The sequence below is a fragment of the Lygodium microphyllum genome, chromosome 11 (assembly GCF_053477565.2).
Source record: "Lygodium microphyllum isolate KBCC chromosome 11, Lygodium_microphyllum_v1.1.10, whole genome shotgun sequence".
Lineage (NCBI taxonomy): Eukaryota > Viridiplantae > Streptophyta > Polypodiopsida > Schizaeales > Lygodiaceae > Lygodium > Lygodium microphyllum.
The window spans coordinates 17,901,409-17,921,209 of record NC_141145.1 but is presented as its reverse complement, the minus strand read 5'-3'; the positions used below and the strand labels follow the sequence as shown (position 1 = coordinate 17,921,209).

The 19,801-nt window shown below is 38.8% G+C and overlaps 1 protein-coding gene across 1 annotated transcript; it reads left to right on the top strand.

Annotated features, from left to right (window-relative positions):
• Positions 1-7,340: 7,340 nt before the first annotated feature.
• LOC148028585 (uncharacterized) lies at positions 7,341-8,675 on the top strand. The gene has a single exon (XM_087688578.1). It carries the CDS (start codon positions 7,455-7,457, stop codon positions 8,028-8,030), a length of 576 nt encoding a protein of 191 aa, XP_087544704.1. The 5' UTR covers positions 7,341-7,454; the 3' UTR covers positions 8,031-8,675.
• The last annotated feature ends 11,126 nt before the right edge of the window (positions 8,676-19,801 follow it).

Sequence of the window (19,801 nt, the reverse complement as noted above, 5' to 3'; positions counted from 1 at the left end):
AAGTGGAAGGTCGACCTCTTAATACAAAGACTACTCAAGCAATTTGCATGTTCTTATTGGAAGAAGTCTTTTGCAAGTATGGTTGTGTTAGTAAAGTGGCTGCAGATAGAGGAGAATTGGATGCGGATGAGGCTTGTGACTTCTTTTCATGATTGGATATCAAGGTGGCTTTAACTTTAGCCTACAATCCTAAAGCAAATGGTAAAAGTAAAAGAGGTCATCAACCTATTATTAAGGCATTAGCAAAGTCATTCAAGGGCAAGATGAAAGAGTGGCCAAGAATGTTACCCTTTACTTTATGGGTTGATAGGACCACTCATAGTGCAATTACATGGTATATGCTTGATGAATTAATGTATGGACAATAGCCAATCATGCCTATTGAGGAGACTATTGCTACTTGGAGTGTTCCACCATGGGAAGAGAGTTTGAATAGAGAAGAGCTATTGATCCTACGCATTAGACAATTAGAAAGAAGGCCTGAAGACATTGAGACAGCCATGAAAAAATTGAAGACTACAAGGATCAAGAATAAGAAGAGGTTTGACAAGCGACACAGACTTTGACCACGAGCTATACAAGAAGGGGACTAGGTGTTGGTTTATGACAACAACTTGGAAAATCAGCATAGTGCCAATCGGAAGATGGCAAAGCAGTGGTTTGGTCCATATGTGCTAAGGTTTGTTTCTGACAATGCTATCTATGCATTAAATGAGATGGGTGGGAGAGCTCTAAGGTTTCCAGTGATTGGAAAACATATCAAGCTCTAAGGTTTCCAGTGGCTGGAAAACATATCAAGCTCTTCAAACGTAGGGAGTCTTTAGCATATGAGTTGAAGAAGTTGGATACTGAGCATGAACATGAGAGAAAAAAGAGGTAGAAGATGAAGACATTGACATGGCAAAGAGGATACTTCTTCTAACACTGCAGATCCATAAGACTTTGGCACATGCCACAAGATGTGTAGATTAAGAGGGGGTGGATATCGTACCACTATCCAGACACAGTGTGAAAAACTCTAGAGTGCATCATCATTTGGCTTTCTTATTGATGTAGAGAGTCAATGCCATATTAGTCATTAGTGTCAGTGTTCGTAGTGTGGATGGTTCCAAAATACTACATTTGATGTAGAGAGTCAATGCCATATTAGTCATTAGTGTCAGTGTCCGTAGTGTGGATGGTTCCAAAATACTACATTTCTAGACAAGTTTAGCCTATTTTTTATATTTTAGATATTATTTCTTGTAAATATCCAAAAGTTGTAGAAAAATTCTAGAACAAGATGACATGTAAAAAAAAGAAAGTGGCTTAAAGTCATTTTTGAAGGATTTTATGCAAAAAGAAGGATTGGCAAAATCGCGTGACGCGTGATCACATTTTACAAGTAGCAAAGAATACTCCAAACTAGGAGAAAAAGGAGTGATCTGGGAGAGTTTTGACCAGGTATCTTGGTATTTTATCCCCCTTTGGAAGCCAATGGAAGCATCAAATAATTGGCCGTCTGAGTAGCAGAGAGAAAGCTATTGTTTTATGCCCGTTTTTGGTCTACAAGGGATTTATCTTCTTAGGATTCAGAAATAAATTGATAGGCTTCACCTCTATGAGTATTCTTCTATTGCTTTGAACCCCTTCTCTTTCATCAATTGCTCTCCTTGAATCTATCTTCACCCTACTATCTCTTACCCTTGTGGTAGACTTTCAATCCCAAACGCTCTGACAACGACCTCCTCATCTAAACTATGCTTGTATACATGTAGTTGTTGATGCCATTTTGTAGTCAAGTTGTGCTTATGCTATTCATGATCAAGACATCCTATTTTAGCTGGTATGGAATCAAAATGTAAGGCTCATGCATGGAAACACTGCATTTTTCAAGGTGATATCTAGGCAAGGCAAGCTTCTTCTAGACAAGCTATCCATCCTAAGCATTGTTGTTCTTTTTACAAGATGGTTATAATTTTGTAATATGATGCATGTGAGCTTGTGTTGATAGGCTCTTTGGAATGCTTGTCGTCAGCTTGGCTCGACTATATTGTCAAGCAAACTATAACCTCTTTCATTCTCATATTTTGCTTGGAGCATTGGGTTGAATGGATAGCTTTCATGATAGAGCCCTAGAATCCTTTCGATGGATTGCTTGCTGAGGATACAAAGCCCTATCCTTGGATGTGGATATTCTGTTATAGCCATGTACTTTTGGATTAGTGGATTATGTAACATGTTAAAAGCAAATACATTAGCAATATCAGATGTAGTCAAGTCAATTCTAGTAGATGGCTATGAAAGCGATCCATCATTCCAAGAGACTAGAGGGTTGTCGAGAATAGATCATTGACGGTCGAGGGTTTTATTGGCAATTACTCTTGTCATTTTTGGAGATTGAGATGGATGTATCAATGATGCTCAATAGTTGAAGTTGTAACGACTTTGCATTGAGAATTCATTTTGTGTACTATAGTAATAGTGAGGCCACGTATTTGTTTTTGTCTTTCTTCGCAAGACACATGGTTGGCATTTCATTATCATCATGTTGATGGCTGTAGGGAGGTGAATAGTGCTTGACAAAGCTATTGTTACTCGTATTTCTTATGTGGATGGTTTGTTCTTTTGTAATATGACAGCATGATGTTGCATTGTGATATATTGTTGGATATACATATTGTTAGTCTTCCAATGATGCTTTCACATTCTGTTGCACTAGATGATTCAAATTTATCTATGTCATACCAAGTTGTAGCAAAGGGTTTTAATGATGCCTTTCTACAAGCCATAGTTTTCCTTTTTCTAAAAGTTTTGAAGGATGCCCTATGAATTTGTTTTTGTATAGTATCCATTAATGCAAATGTGAACAATACATTTTTATCATTCAACTACACCATACTTGTTTATGAAAACAACATGCTATACTTCGTAAATACACACACACACACACACACACACACACACACACACACACACACACACACACACACACACACACACACACACATATATATATAGCCAGTTTATCTCTTTTACATGTGAGAATGATGATTTTTATTTGTTCTCTTAATGCTAATTCTAATAAATAAATAATATCAATAAACATTAAAAATACTTCAAACAATGAATAAAATGAAAAAACATGCTATATAGCATGCCAAAGAGTTGGCATAGGTCTCTTCGTATTTGAATAATTATGGGGGAAGGTGCCATTCCCCCGTCCATTCAAAATATCCCGTTTGTTTAAGATATACAGTTTTATTTTTCTAAGTATATTTGAAATATCGTTACGCTTTTGTTTTTCCCATATGTTCAAAAGATTGTTTTCTTTTCCTTTCATTTTACTACTAATTAACTCCTAACTACTATAAATACTACTTAAACTATCTAATTAACTACTACTTATATTGCTAATAATTAGTCTAACTACTAATACTACAACTAATAATTAACTATTAACTACTACAAATACTTGTAATACTACATAAGTCTAACTAATTAGCTAATAATAATACAATCTCTCTCTCTCTCTCTCTCTCTCTCTCTCTCTCTCGTGTCTTGCCCTACTAACTTAAAGTTTTATTTTCTTTACCTCTAGCAATGCATGAGCTCCTTGCTAGCTCCCAAGCCGTCCACTAGCTTCGCCTTGCTTTGCCTCAACTCATCTTTTACAAGCCCTAGTACACTCCACCATCAGCTTGCCCAAGTCATCAACTCATTGCTTTGCATTTGCCTGCCTAGGTCTTCATTTCGTCCAACTCTACCTAGTGGTGGTGCTAAATCTAGTGGTGGCTTCAATATAGTGATGATCAAGTCTAGCTATGGTAGGTTATCATGGCATGCCAGCTATCAAAGGTAGTGCTAAGGGTGTGCTTTGCTAGGACTCAACTTGGCCAGGTCATCAACCTTTGCAATCTCACTAATCATGATTCCTTATGATTGATTAATCACTTGTGATTCCTTAGGGTTGCTATCCTATCATCACTTACGTACTATAGCTTATGAACTAACTATTGCATATTAAATAATGTGATTGTGTATCATGATTGAGACAAACTAATTGATGAACCTTGGCACTTACTTTGACCAACATGATTGTAATGTGATTGTGTATTATAATTGGCACAAACTAAGTGACCAACCTTGGTACTTACTTTGATTAACATGATTGAGACAAATTAACTCATGATCCACAATACGCAAAGATCAATGAAACGATGTACCAAATGTGTTGATTCAAAGGTTGGAGATTTGAATCTTTATTGACAAATGATTTGCATGAGCTATGAAGAATTTGAATTGAGGGGGCCGACAAGATGGTCTGCATTAGAGGAAAAATTAAAATTGCTCTTGTTTCTATTGTATGGCACCTTCAGTAGTTGATTGTCGAGCGGACGGAATGAGAGCCTTGTAACCAAAAGATTCCAATGGCTTTGAGAAAGCGGACGATATCAGATTGCATTCAGGATTGGTAAGTACATTGGGATTGTAGCATTTCTTAATTTTGAGTTTTTAGTCTTGGTTGCCCTTTCTAGCCTAAAGTAGGTCGTATGATATATCGATAAGAAGCTATGTATCATCATTGTCGTCCTACCCAGGAATCATGGTAGGCGCTCCTCAAGCTATCGTGGAAATATCTATGGGTGCAATAACGCTTGAGCTATGAGAGAGAGAGAGAGAGAGAGAGAGCACGCACCCTTGGATTTATATTCTTGTTTTGCTTTCTTCCCTAGTAGCTCTTGTAATCACTTCTCCTAATTTTGACTATAGTCACTTCCTTCTTATAATCCATCTTACTACTATATTATTTTAGCTATAGGTTCGGAAAGCCTAGAACCTCCAGAGGGCTTCCCAAACCTACCCCCTTTTCCAAACCTCTTTTCTTTAATCAAAACCCCCTCCCCTCCTCTCTTTCTCACGTGTAATATCTCATTTGCTCTCCTCTTCCCTTTTTTCATTAAAGCCTCCTTTCCTCACCTTCCTTTTTAAAATTAAAACCCCCTTCCTTTTTTAATTAGATTCCTCCCCCCTCCCCCCCTCTCTCTCATGTGTAGGGCCTAGGTTCTCTCTCTTTCTCTCTCTCTCTCTCTCCTTTAATTAAATCAAAAGTTTCTCTCTCTCTCTCTCACAATTAGATTAAACTTTTTAACTTAAACTTTTTTAATTAAACATTTTAAAAGATTTTTTTAATTTAAAATTTTTCAAACATAGTTTTTCACACACTTTGAGAAGAAGATAGAATGAGAGAGAGAGAGAGAGAGAGAGAGAGAGAGAGAGAGAGAGAGAGAGAGAGAGAGAGAGAAGAAGAAGAAGAAGAAGGATAAAAAGAAGAAGACAGAGAGAGAAGGGGAAGAAAGAGGAAAGAGAATAGTCTTTTTTTAATCAAACATTTTTCTTCTTCCCCTGCCCCCTGTCTCTCATGTGTAGGGCCTAGGTTCTCTCTCTCTCTCTCTCTCTCTCTCTCTCTCTCTTTCTCTGATTAAACTTTTTAATGTAAACTTTTTGTTTAATTAAAATAAGGAGGGATACACACACACACACACAAAGAGCAAAAAAGAAAAAAGAGGAGAGGGAGGGAACATAGAGAAAGAGAATTATAGAGAGAGAAAATATAAAATTTAAGAGAGAGAGAAAGAGAGAGAGAAGAAAAGAAAAAAGGAAAAAAGATGAGAGAGGGGGACAGAGATAGAGAGAAGAAAATGAGAGAGAGAAAATAAGAAGAAGAGAGAATTCGAACACAGAGAGAATTATAGAGAGAGGAAAGATAAAATTTAAAAGAAAAAGAAAAGAAAAAAATTTAAAGAGAGAAGAAAAAAAGAAAAAAGAGAAGAGAGAAGGAAATGAGAGGAGAGGGGGAGAGAGAGAGAGAGAGAGAAGAAAAAGAAGAATAAGAAGAAGAGAGAGGAAAAGAGGAAGAGATATGGGGAAAAAGAAAAAAGAGAAAAGTCTTTTTAAAATTTAAATATTTTTTTGGAGAGAGAGGGAGGGAGAGAGAAGGAGAGAGGAGGGAAGAGAGAGAGAGAATATAAACTTTAAAAGAGAGAAAAAGAGAATAAAAAGATAAAATTTAAAAGAGAGAGAGGGAGAGAATTAAAAAAGAAAAATTAGGAGAAAGGGAAGAAGAAGAAAAGGGGATGCAGAGAGAGAGAGAGAGGAGAAGAGAGAGAATATAAACATAAAGATAGAATTATATATAAGAAAAATATAAAATTTACATACTTTAAGAGAGACTGAGGGGGGGGAAGAAAGTGAAAGAAGAAGAAGAAGAGAGAGAGAACATGTAGAGAGAATTATAGAGAGAGAAAATATAAAATTTAAAAAGAGAGAATAAAAAATAGAGGAGAAAAAGAGAAGGAAAAGAGAGGAGAGAGAGAGGGAGAGAAGAAAAGGAGAGAGAGAGAGAGAAGAAATTTTTAAAAAAGAGAATGAAGAGAGAGAGAGAGAGAAGAAGAAAAAAAAGGAAAAAAAGGAGAGGGAGAGAGAAGGAAAAGAGAGGAGAGAGGGGGGGATTAGAGAGAGAGAGAGAGAGAGAGAGAGAGAGAGAGAGAGAAAGAGAGAAGAAAAGTGGGGAGAGAAAAAAAGGAGAGAGAGAGAAAACCAAGAGAGGAAAAAAATAAACTAAAATAGAAGGCAAAGAAAGAGAAAGAGAGAGACAGAGAGAGAAAATTAGACATAGGGAATTTGGGGAGGAAGAGAGAGAGAGAGAGGAAAAAGAGGAGAGAGAAAGATGAGAAATGGATTGTTGAGCGAAGTTTGCTTGCCACTTCGAGGCAGCGAAGCTGACGGGAAGCAGCCTAGCGTTCTGCGCGCGCAGAACGCTAGTAACCTTTAGAGAACTCAGGCATTAACTTGCTAACGGATCAGCTTTTAATGGAGGAGTGAAAATGATCTTATTATTAATTAAATTCAAGAATTGCTTATTGCAGATAACTTAGTGGTATACCATTTAAATAAAGGGGGGTGGGGGGAACCTTCGCCACGGTGTGGACTCTAAACTCCTTGTGCCTAGCGTGTTCCCAAAGAGATGTATTATTTACGAGCTCGAGCCTCGAGGTATGCTTATTAATGATAATTTAATTCTTCAAGTGTAAGGGAAGCATTCTAAAATATATCGCACTAAAAAAACTCTAAGGGAAGGTTCCCCAGGGACCAATCATCTGCGCCAGAGAGACGGGGGGGGGGGGGGGGGGGGGGGGGATGACGTGGAAACGAGTTGGAAAAGCTGTGGGCTGCATGGCGGCAGCCGGCTGGCCCATGTTTTCAAATTTCCACCTTGACTATGTTGATTTTTTTAAATTAAATGATAAAGGTATATACGTTACCGCCCTCTCGTTTAAAAAGAAAAACAGGAGGAGGTGTACACGTGTAATGTGAAGACGTGTACAGGCACTGAGTGCGTTTTAGCTGCCAGTATAGCCCAATAAATTCATCAGATCGCGAAGCAACAATATCAGTCAACCGAACGAGCAGGAATGGCAGCTGGTGCCGCCCTGATCGCTTCTCCTCTTATCCGCGCCCATCACCATCATCATTATCATCATCATCACAGCAGTTGTGCTTTTAGCAGCAGATGTGGTGTCAAGCTCTGCAGGATCACATGGAAGGATATTAGAACAACAGCTGCCCCAGCAGCAATCGTCAGATGCAACTGCAGCTATCATGGCCACCATCACAGTGGGAATGTGAGGCCGGAGGAGGATCCTGACCCCTACCGCACTCTCGGCGTCTGCTCCACCGCCTCCCGCGAGGACATCAAGAAAGCCTACCGCCGCCTCGCCCTCCGCTTCCACCCGGATGTCTCCCCCTCCCCCTCTCCCTCTTTTGCCCACATCAACCATGCCTACCGCGCCATCATGGATCGCTTTCTTTTCGAATATGGCAGTGGCTCCACCCGATTCGCAGTCGACCGCGGCTGCGCCGATGCGCCCGTGCAGCCTGAGCCCATGATGGGCGTGAATGACGACAGTTGGGAGGATTGGGAGGAGTGGATGGGCTGGGAAGGAGCTGGGACCAGGGATTACTCCTCCCACATCAACCATTCTCTGTGACTGCACCATCCCACTGGTCAAGCAAACAAGCATGTCCATAGGGAGATCACAGTTGCTCTCTGGACATATGCACTGACATGAGACATAATTGCTACAAACAGTTGCTGTGAACATATGAGACATACGAATCTCACTACAACAGTTGCTCTGAACATATGAGACATATGACAGTGTGCTCGGGACATATCCTAATATGGATGTTGCTCTGAGCATATCCCAATACGAATGCTACTACAACGATTGCTCTGAGCCTAACCGATATGAATGTTACTACAACAGTTGCCCTGAACATATGAGACATATGACAGTGTGCCCTGAACATATCCCAAACCAGTATATGTATGCCTATTAACATATAACCAGGTGCTGTGGACCAGAGATTACTCCTCCCACAACATCGCAGTGGCTGCAATGTTGAGCTCGATGCAAATGGAGCAACAAATAAGGCCTCTTCTGTACAAAATTTGTAAAACTGGCCATTTACGTTAGAGTGCAGCAATGAAAAGCCTCCTGTTGCTTCTTAGTATGTCATGACTTGTAAAGAGATGCATGCAGGTACATTACCTGCAGAAAATGAAGGGGCATAGCAATGGTGGCCTGCAAATTCACAATCCACTCCATTCCATTCCATTTCAATTCTATTCTATTTACGCATTTTCATTGGGCCGAGAGCGCCAGCGCCTTCCATTAATTTCCTCGTAAGTGTGTTTAACACTGGACTTGGTGCACCAAATTGCACTACTTTGTTTTCTTTTTATTAGTTTGTTAATGATTAGTAGCATGGATACATGCTCAAACGTAGCATCGATAATCCCTTCATCTAATGTATCGTATGAGTCTGGACACAAGAATAATTGGACTCTCGAAGCCATTACTAGAAGCTTGAAAAGCTTAGTTAGAGCATGCTTGCAGATTCGTCAGATCAAAACGGCATGCCTAATGTTAGTTGCAAATTGCATCATATTGCATGTGCCCGATAGCATCTTTTGAAATCGTAAGCGCGAGATGTGGTTGATCATAATCACCTCCAGAGCCTTGGAACAGGCCCGAGGGGCTACTTCATGCACAGCCAAAACAAAAGGTTGATCAATGATAGCATTACAAATAGAAGTTAGCAGCGCCATAAGTCCTCGCCTTAATCTCCACCGCAATCATGTAGAATGAAGGTAGAATTAACAAGACCATGCGATTCACGGAAGTCATTGCTCCCATGTTTTTGGTTGTCTCATACACAATAACTCAAATGGCCAATAACAAAGATAAGATTCCTGACTTAATATCCTTTTCAAAGGAAAAAAGGATTTAGTACCTTGGGAGAAATTCTTGAGGTAATATACCAAGTACAGAAAAGGCACTATACACGACTACTATATACACGACTGCTAATACACCATTTAATTTAGTACAATGGTCGAATGAAACCAATTTGGTGGGTTGCAGTGCCATAACCTATGTGGCACTAGTGGAAGAAGGTGCCAAGTTCCCATATTTGCACAAAATCATCTCCTCAGAGTCACCATGCAACTTCTCCTGTGTCTCATAGAGTGTGCAAATATTAGGTGTCCAAATCCTAGAGGGAGTCCTTGCAACACATACATATGGAAGGTGAAGGTCAACAACAATTAGGCTACATGTTGCAATCCAAATAAGGCAAGTAATGATGCAAGTAGTCAACTCTAATCCATTATAGTGCACCTCAAGCCACAATGTTTGTGAGTAATTTCATGTGAGAATCCTTTTGAAGTGTTGGTCAAGGACACACAATGATGAGAAATGAGTGGCTCCACAAGAAATCTGCATAATGTCCAATCTTCATCTCTCTCTTCATTGAAAAGACTTTATATCTTTGTGTTTGGGCTTGCTTGCTTACCAGAAAAATAAATGTGGACAACCAAATAATCATAGAGGATATGAAAGAAACCTTCATAAATATACCATCTCACTTTGATATCTAATAACAATCAACAAAACAAGATACACATGACAAGAAAAACTAATGGAATGACTCATTAAGCATGCGGTCATACATCAATGGGCTCTAAGCTTTTAATTGTTTGTGGAGATGCTCAAATACACTAGTCCTTAAGCATGGAATGCATGTAAAATAGGAAAAAATTGGTGGTCATCCATGAAATTCCATGTTGCTACAATAGGGTGAATTAGCTAAAACTATTTTGAAGTCTACAAAAGGTTATTGGCAAATGCTACAATTCAACGAAACAATGGACTAGCACAAGGAGCAACGGTGATTGGTGTTAACCTTTATGCTAATGTAATGCTAATTGCTATTAGCTATGATTAACACTACCTGCTACTATCCTTCATAAATACAAATAATGATAACCACTATCACTCTAGTAATGGTAGCTTTTCCTCTCAGGGACTCACAAAATTAATGATTAGAATTAGTAAATGAAATGCCAATTTACAAAACTTATCCTAATAAATATAAAGAGGTACTCAAAAAGTAATTGCTATAATATATAGTCTAGGCAGTAGAGGCTCATTTGTATATCTACCAAAGCATCACACTAAGCTCACAATATGCTAGAACTAAAACTTGGCTCACTATATTTTTGTAAAGTTTGAACACCTCTTGAAGAAATTTTTGTTGAGATAATAGCATGATCCAGTTTAGATCAAGTTGATTTTAAATAAACTCTCCAACTATGTCTTTATGCACATTTGCATGGCTTTAGGATTAATTTTACATGTGCCCATTGCAATGAATTTTACATCTGCCCATTACAATGAATTTGAACGCAAAAACTTTGATGTATGCATTTTTGAAATTGCTATATGTTTAAGATTATCCATGAGAATCTACCACTTTTGGTATGCTATCATTTGGAAAGGGGTGCTTCCTCTCCATCTGCAACACCTTTAGCCACATTACTTCCTTTGAGTAGCTCTAACAAAAGAAGGTGGTTGCAACACATTCATGTAGCAAATGTGGATATTTGTCATGTGTAAACTATTTAAAAGTTATCTTTCAACATAAAATTACTTACTTTGATTTGATTCAAATTGCATCACAAATCATTGTTATATGAGCTTATGCCAATATCTTCCATCCTAGTTATTTTGTTACTAGTTTGTTGCTCTCTTTTTAACTCACATAGAGCCAAAATGTGGAAATCCCTCTACTTTAGGAAAATGTATTGTCTAGTTGGTCATGATTGTTGATCCATTTTCAGAGATGCAAAATAATGATGTTAATTAACTTTTTGTCAAAAGGAGTTCATAACAACTTTTTGACATGTCTAAAAGCTAATTTCCTATAGCAAATTTTCAAACATCCCTAGATCACTATGCTACAATAGCTTGGCCCTTATAGGGTGATGGTACCCAAGACTATGGCTTGCCTTTTCAAAGCCAACAAACTTAGTTCCAAGTCTCAAATTGTATTTCATTATCAATAAGGGTTGCATTAAGCATGCCTACTTTCGAGCATCCTACTTGACTGCACCTCATAGACTAAATTTAATTTATAAAAAATGTAGTTGTGTTGCCTTATACTGGTTACATGACAATTTATTCCAAGAAAATAGGTTTTTCCCATAAGCTTCCAATATCTAGTTGTTTGAGATGCTATTTCTTATTAATAAGGGGATGGGTCATGCAACCTTGCTTTACAACTTTTCACTTAGTCACTCCCGTGTATCTTATCACATGCATTCATGCTTAAGTTAAGATTGTAACTCCTTCTAGATTTGTGAAAAGGAGAATTGGATACTAGCCTACTATGGGCAAGACTGATACCACCTCAGAATCAAGTCATACAAAGGTTGGTAGGATCTCAATCATCTTCTTTTCTTTTTAATGGTATATATAACAACATCATAGATTGGAAGTGTAATAAATAAAAACTAATACATTTGCCCATATTTAGCCTTAGTTCTAGGGTTAGATATAAAAGGCTATGTTGTAACTTGCCAAGGATCTTTGCCAATTGTAAACATTTCTTATTTGAGGTTTCCACCTTTCTCCCACCATCCATTGAGGGTGCATACTCTTTGGACACCATGGTATTGGGGTGGATTCCATGCCCCTCAATAGCATGAGGAGGATATCATACTACAGTCTCTTATGAATTATTCTTAGCCTTTGTATTCAAGTGGTAACATGATTCATGACAATCTAGCTACCTTAGCTATGGCTTTCTTGGCATTTTAGTGTATTTCTTTTATTTTCAATATTTTTAACATGTTGTGGAAACTAGCTTCTTTACAATGGTATCAAAGCCTTGATTTTGATTCTTGGCAATCTCGTTTTCAAGTCCAAATCTAGTTACTAACAACATTTTGAGTAACTAGGATTCAAGATTTGACTACAGGACTTGGTACAGTTCAAACTATGACTAGTCGGGTTTCGTGCATTTAGCCTTGACCAATTTTAGAGCTCTCAGAGAAGATATGAAGTGGAAATGGTGGGCTCTTGGACATTTTTGGAGCCCCAAGAGGAACACCAAGGAAAAGGGGATTCTACTGCAAGAAAATCTATCTTGTAGCATCAACAAGCTTTTATTTCATTCTTTTGATGACCAAAGCAAAGAAAACAGCAAATCTTCACGCAATATCATAGTAGATATCTCCCACGGATTTGATAACATCAATCATAATCTTCAACTTCTTCATAGAATCCATCAATAGAACAAGGAACATAAAAGAATACACCATTTTTGAATGGAAATCAATCACATAGTATTCATCTTCAATGTCTTCATAGTTTTCTCTCTCAATCTCTCATATACAGATACACTATTTTGATAGAAATTGACTATCTCTGGCTCTCTCTCTCTCTCTCTCTCTCTCTCTCTCTCTCTCTCTCTCTCTCAATAGTACATCATCTCCTCACTACAATACTCTAATAATGATCTCAATCATCCTTCTCAGGTCATGGATACACCTCCCAAGAGGTATGTCTAGTGTGAAGAGACACCAGAGCCACTACAATGTCTCTTCATAGCTCACTACTGTCGCTGTCACTCCAGTCTTCTCTTCAGTCTTCAACAGCTGCTTCTTCCATTTGTTTTAGCTCTTTCGAACTTAGATTCATCCTTTCCAAAATTTAGAAAACTTTCCCAAAGTCACACATACATTCTATAGAACACTTACATAAGATCTACAAAACAGAACAGAACAAGAACAGAGTAGATATAGAACAGATACAGAGTAGAGACAGAGGCTCTACAGAAGGTTTACAGAGGGTTACAGAAGGTCATCAGAGAACATCAAATCCTCATAACTCATACTAAAACCATTCCAAACTATCAAAAACTATTCAATAAGCTTTCAAAAGATTTCAACCTTCATCAATCATCAATCCATGCTTCATACAGAAGAAAATCAGAACAAAAGAGAAGCTATACAGAAGGTATCAGAACCAATCAGAACCTCAACAGAACCTATCAGAACATCACAGAGCTTCATATTTCTACTAAGAATCATCACGACCTTCCAAAACATAATCAATATCATCCAAAACACTCTCAAACACTTCCATTATCAACCATACATCACTCTAAATCTATCCAAAATCAACCATTCAGACCTCAAAAACAATAAAAAATCAGTCAAAAATTCAATCTTTTTCCACTCTCAATATATCCCCACACGTAGAAAAGAAGCGTCCTTGCGACCTAAGGAAAACAAGAATATAAGTTCAGTAAAGAGCTCAATTTAATCTTCTGTAGTATCTTCAACAATCACTCCAAACCACGACCCTAACTTATTACCTGTATCTCTAGAAAAGAATACTACTAAAGGAAAACTTCGTTATTCATTAACACATCTGATCATCAATAAAAAGTCATAACAAATTTGTAAAGGATATAAGAGGTTTTTCTTCAGCATATTGAACTATCCAACCAGCATCACCACCACTGTAATTCTCCAAAAATGCATCTCTCGAAAGCAAATCGAATAGGCAACCACCACAATCTCATCACATAAGATTAACCCATAACACAAACACTAAACACAAAATAACCATCTAAATGACACCTCCAAAAAGAGAGATACATCTCATTAAGAATCATCCAAAATACATTGCAAAGGTATCAATGAAAGTGATCCCTCTTGAAGGCTTGGTGATTACGAAAATGATCCATGGATAAGGACTCATCCACAAATGTCTTGGGAGGATTTTGAAAGATTTGAGGGAAGCACATCCGTTCCAGTAAAACAAGGTATCTGCTAGGTAGACATAGGGCATGAAAATATAGGACATCCAACTGTTGGGAATCAATGTTCACATTGACATTCATACAAAGCTTTGGAATGGCCTTTTGATCTTTATGGGAATGCCTATGCATATATGCTAAGTACCAAGAAAAATGATCTGTCAATCTCACTGAAGGATCTAGAGATTGTGAATATTGGTGAGAAAAATGGAGGTAATGCTGGTATGCTTGACTAGCAGTTGTCTAATCCCTTGGAATTAAGGGCCAATTAATCTGTGGTCCCGTGAGAGAATCAGTTGAGCTCCATCCTCTTCTTCTCGAAATCTGCTGATCAAATCCTTCGTACCCACTAACCAACTGAGGGGGTTGAGAAATACAAGTGGCAGGAGATGGAAGTGGAATAAGTAAAAGAGGATGAAGAGATGGGTATGCAAAAGCATAAAATGAGGAATAAGCTAAAGAAGGAGTAGTTGAAAATTTAAGAGAATCAGTTAGGAAATGTGTCAATTGATAAGCAGAAAAAGTAGAAGGTATATGGATAGATGAAGAAGGGCATGGCGAAGAAGGGGAAAAAATGTGATATTCAATGAAAGAACAATAGGTAAAAATTGGAATTTGAGGAAAACCCTGAGGTTGAAAAAGGAGAGGTAAGATAACTCCTGAGTTGGATTGATAAAGGGAAAAATAAGCATCATAGCGATGGGCCATTTGTTGATAGTACAATAGGCTAGGAACAAAGGGACCTAAAATAGATTGTCGATGGTAGGCATCAAAGAAGGATGAATCAAATGGATGGTTCTTGGAAAGATAAGCTAGAAGATCCACCCTCAGTTGGTTAGTGCTCTGCACATAAGTAGAACACAAGTTGTCACTGAGAGTTCAATAGAACTCTGGATGTCATTACAAAGGAAAGGAATGGCATCCCCTGATACTAAATTGTTTAGTGAAGGAACTGATATTTCCAAAAAACCCTCTCGATGTGCCCTGAATAAATTGGTGCATGTGACATAGGCAAGGAGGTTACTTCCAGAGGTAGCAGGAACTTGTATTGAAGGAATGGCTAAGGGAGTTTTCTCGGCAACACTCTTCAAGTGCTTTCGCTGAATAACCAATGGAGGAGGGGAATCAAGATCCTCTATGTCAATGGGTTCTGAATCCTCTAAAGGTGGAGGGGGAGGAACTGGATCTGATGGAGCAGGAGGTAGCACACCCTTCTTAAGGCCGGAATATGTCAAGAAAGTATATAAATAGGAACCATAAGTGACATTGGTAACATTCCCTCTGGTCACTTTGACAAAATGTTGGTCCATCTTCGTAACAGGTAAGTACTCCAGTCGATGGCAACCCCTTTTAACACCATCCTAGAACCTGTGAAAAGCTCTTTGGACAAATAATGAGATGGTGTTTTGCCACGCATGAACCTGTCTTGGAGAAATTGGCAGACTAGCTTCCAGAGAGGATCGGTGATCATGGAAAAAGGCACTCCTGAAGTGTTAATCACCTTCTTGACATCAAGGACCTCTTTGGTCTGCTTCTGTAACAACTTGAGAATCTTGTCATTTGAGAATAACTGTCTGGCTGTAACAAAGGGTTGTTTATGCAAGAGACTGAAGGCGCACTGAGTAGTCCCAAATGCAAGGAATCCAATCAAAAAAGTAAAAACCTTTGACAGGAAAAAATAAAGCACCTTAGTGTTTTGTTTTTTAAATTTTTACTTTTTTAAAACAAAATAAATATCAAAGTAATATTATCACATTTGGTTTAGATAATATTGATTAATGTTTGGGTGAGATTTTTATTACTATTTTTTAATCTATTTATTGTAATTTAGGTGTGTTTTGATTGTGTATTTTTTTCTTTGATTTTTCTTGATTTTTTTTTGGGGCATATTTTTATTTTAAAATATTCCAAAATTAGTCAAATGTATTAATGGAATTTTTTGTGATTTTTTTAATTTAATTCTAATTTTTATGGATTTTTAATAAAATTTTCTCAATTTTTAGTGAATTTTAAAATGATTATAAATACTTTTTGCAATTTATTCTTTATATTATAATCAACAAGATCAATAAAATTTTTTATCAAATTTAGTAAGGAATTTTCTATAATTTTTTTACTTTTAATTTAATTTTTATGAAATTTTTAATGTTTTTATGTATTTTTAGGTTTTTTAAAAATGTATTTTTAGCGGGTTTGTGGAAAATCAAAAGAGATGCCCGACTGCGTGTGAATAGCTGTGTATGCTCGGGAAGGAAAAAGTGGAGGAAAGGCTGGCGGGACACTGCTGTCAAATTAGACTGGAATTCTGGTGAAAATAGGGTATGTTCACATGGAAAAATGTGAAAAATAGGTACGAAAAGGACCCGAAAACCCGCAAAAATGAATAACGAATGAACCGTGCATCGGAATGACCAGGAGTAAAAAGGAAAACTATCAGGGGGAATGGGTAGGGTAGGGCTGGCATATCAGATCAGTGTTCCAAAGCAATAAAAGTACGTTCACATGGAAAACCATTCAATTTACAAGAATTGCTTCAAAAATTAATAACGTTAGAACCGTTTGTCGGAATAAGGGTTGGTAAAAAGAAAAAATGGGCAGTTCGAAAGGACGAACATGGCTGTAAGGTTGGATGTGAGTTTTAGTAAACGTAGGGTGCGTTCTCATGAAAAAATCGCAAAACAAAGGATAAAGACAAACATACAAGGAACAACCCCGAGGACAGGGTGAAATAAAACGAAGGAGTGGGGAAGGGACCCTATCAGAGCATAAAAATGAATTTTTCGCATTTGGAGGTGGATAGATGTATTTCCATGATGATACGCAGAACTGATGTGTAGGGACGCATCCCCACACTTAAGACCTTAACAGGAAGGGTAAACCGAACATCAAGTACCTAGTACCACACATCAAACCAACCACAAACATCCCCACACTTAAGACATGACCGTCATTGAGAAATAGAAGGTGTAGGGTTAGAAAAACTTGGCCCATATTGTCGAGGAGTAATGTCGACTATCGAGGTTGCGTCTTGTGTCGTTGTCGGCTGTAGGAAGTACCAAGGTGGCTTCACAGCACACGTCCTTCATGGCAGGGACCACGCGACAGCACCCAAGGAGATAGCTGGTTAAAGGAATCGGAGGAAATTCGTTGATGACGAGGGATATTGCACTCAACTCACGATCACTCAATTGGAATGAAAAAACATTCACTCATCCCATAACTTACATCACTCGAGGTAATATTGATAGATACCCAGATCTCACACCCAGTTTAGGAATCGACAAGCGGGTGGTGTAGGGGGAGTATGCCAGGGTGCACAATTGATGGTGCATTAGTGCATCCAACCCGTCTGGCATAGGTGCAAGCAGGAAGGCCAGGGAGTTTTGTAGTGCCGTGTACAAAACAGAGTGACGTGTCATGTGCTGATGGCAGAGACCCATCCCGTGGGTGCAGAGGGAAACGAAAATGTACCTGACTCCAAGTGTCGTAACATCCCTCAATCCTCACCTCTCAATAATTGATTGAAGAAACATCTGTCACACTTAGCCCACCCTCTGTCTCACTCGTCACTGTTGAAAGATACAGAGGGTAGCCCATTCCTGAAATCCATTAATATAATCCTCACTGTCACTTGTACAGAGCTTGTATGCCTTGTGCGCTTTTGATGGTGCAACTGTGCATCCGCCCTATGCCAGCAAACAGTGCAAGAAGGAAGGCCAGGGAGCCTTATGGTACAGTGTACAAAAACAAATTTATGCATTGTGCATTGAGAGGCCCATCCCGTACATGCAGCACTCCATTCACACATCTCACCTCTCATTTGATTTGAAGGGAAAAACTGGTCACTCACCCCACCCCCTGTCTCACTCGCTGCTGAAAGATACAGAGGGCAGCCCATACTCATGTCCCCATCCTGTTAGGATGAAAGCTCACATCACTCAAAGGGTTGGTGATGAAGATCATGTCGGTTGTTGTTGTCATCAGGATATTGAAGACGAGGCATAGCCACGGAGGCAGCCAACAAGTCTTGTACTTCAATGATTTGTAAGAAAGGTCGTCTGTTAAGAAGGGCACGCGGACTGATATTGCAGCGACAATACGCCAAGGGAGGTGGCTTCAAATTACTTTGCTGGAAAGGTTCTGCTGGTGAGTCAGCTATCCTGAACTACGGGGTATTACCACCTTTTCTACAGTCAGCTTCCCGCCCAAGGGTGTTTCCACCTTTTCTTGGAACGAGGCCTGTTATGACACGGAATTTCTTCCTTTTCTCCCATAACAGTTTTGTTTGTTTTTTTTTCTTTTTTTTCGTGAAAAAAGAGAATGGTAGAAATACCATGTGTCAGGACCAACCTTGCCACCGTTGTTGGATCAGACGAGAAGAGAACAAGGTCGGATTGAGAGGTATCTGTGAGGGGCTAACAAATTGAGATTGCCTCATGAGGAGAATCATAAGGGCAATCAGAAGCATGAAGAGAATGACGGAGCGACACCCAAAAGGGGAAGGGTAGGTCGACTGTAATTGTCAAGATCCCCAGGGAGGGAAGTACTTCTTCAGACGATAGCAATTGATTAGGAAAGGATCATTAGAGGCATCAACGGTCTACACCTGAATAGAACACCATATTGGGGAATATGGGAATTTCCCATAAGTTTGGGACACGTGGTCAAATCTTTGGATTTTTCATCACTTGAACACTATAAATCCAAATCGAGTACTCTATAGCTCAATAGATTTTATTTTTCAAGCGCTTTCCAAAGATAGGTCACATCACATGGTTTTGAGCAACTTATGGGCATGTTATCCGGGTGCCACCTTTTTAATATTCAAAAAATGGGAATTGGAAGATTCCCAAACTCACTAATATTGTGTTATAGAGCCATTAGGAAGAGCAAGTACCTTGTACGGGCCCATCCACCGTTGTTGAAGCTTGCCAGGAAACTTGCCAAATCTCGAATCATAAGCTAGGATAAGATCACCTTCTTTGAACTCCTTGTGCTTGATGAAACTATCATGATAGGCCTTGTGTCACGCTTGAGTGGTTTCCATACACTATAGGGCCATCCGCCATATCTCATCCAAGCATTCCAAGTGCAGGAGATGGCATTGCAGTGACTCATCATCTCCCAAGCGTTCTTTAAGTACCACTCGCAAAGAGGGCAATTCCAGTTCAACAGGGAAGATGGCTTCTGTACCATACACTAGCTGGAAAGGGGTTTGTCCTGTAGCTGTCTTATGGGAGGTTCTGTATGCCCAAAGGTCCTCTGTAAGTCGATCGTCCTAGTCGCGATGATGTGTGGCAATCGTTCTTGTCAGGATCGAGCAAAGGATGTGATTGGTGACTTCAACTTGGCCACTGGCTCTGGGGTAATAAGGAGTGGACTTGTCAGCTCCTCCATGATTTTGTTAAGGAAATGAGTACCTCTGTCACTTACCAGCTCGAGGGGATTGCCAAAACGGGTGATAATATTCTCGTATATGAAGAGGGCTATGCTGTTACCATCGTCCCGCTTCAGAGCTTTAGCTTCACACCACTTTGTGATATAATCCGTACATACTAAGATGTATCTGTTCTGCTTCCGTCTGGTG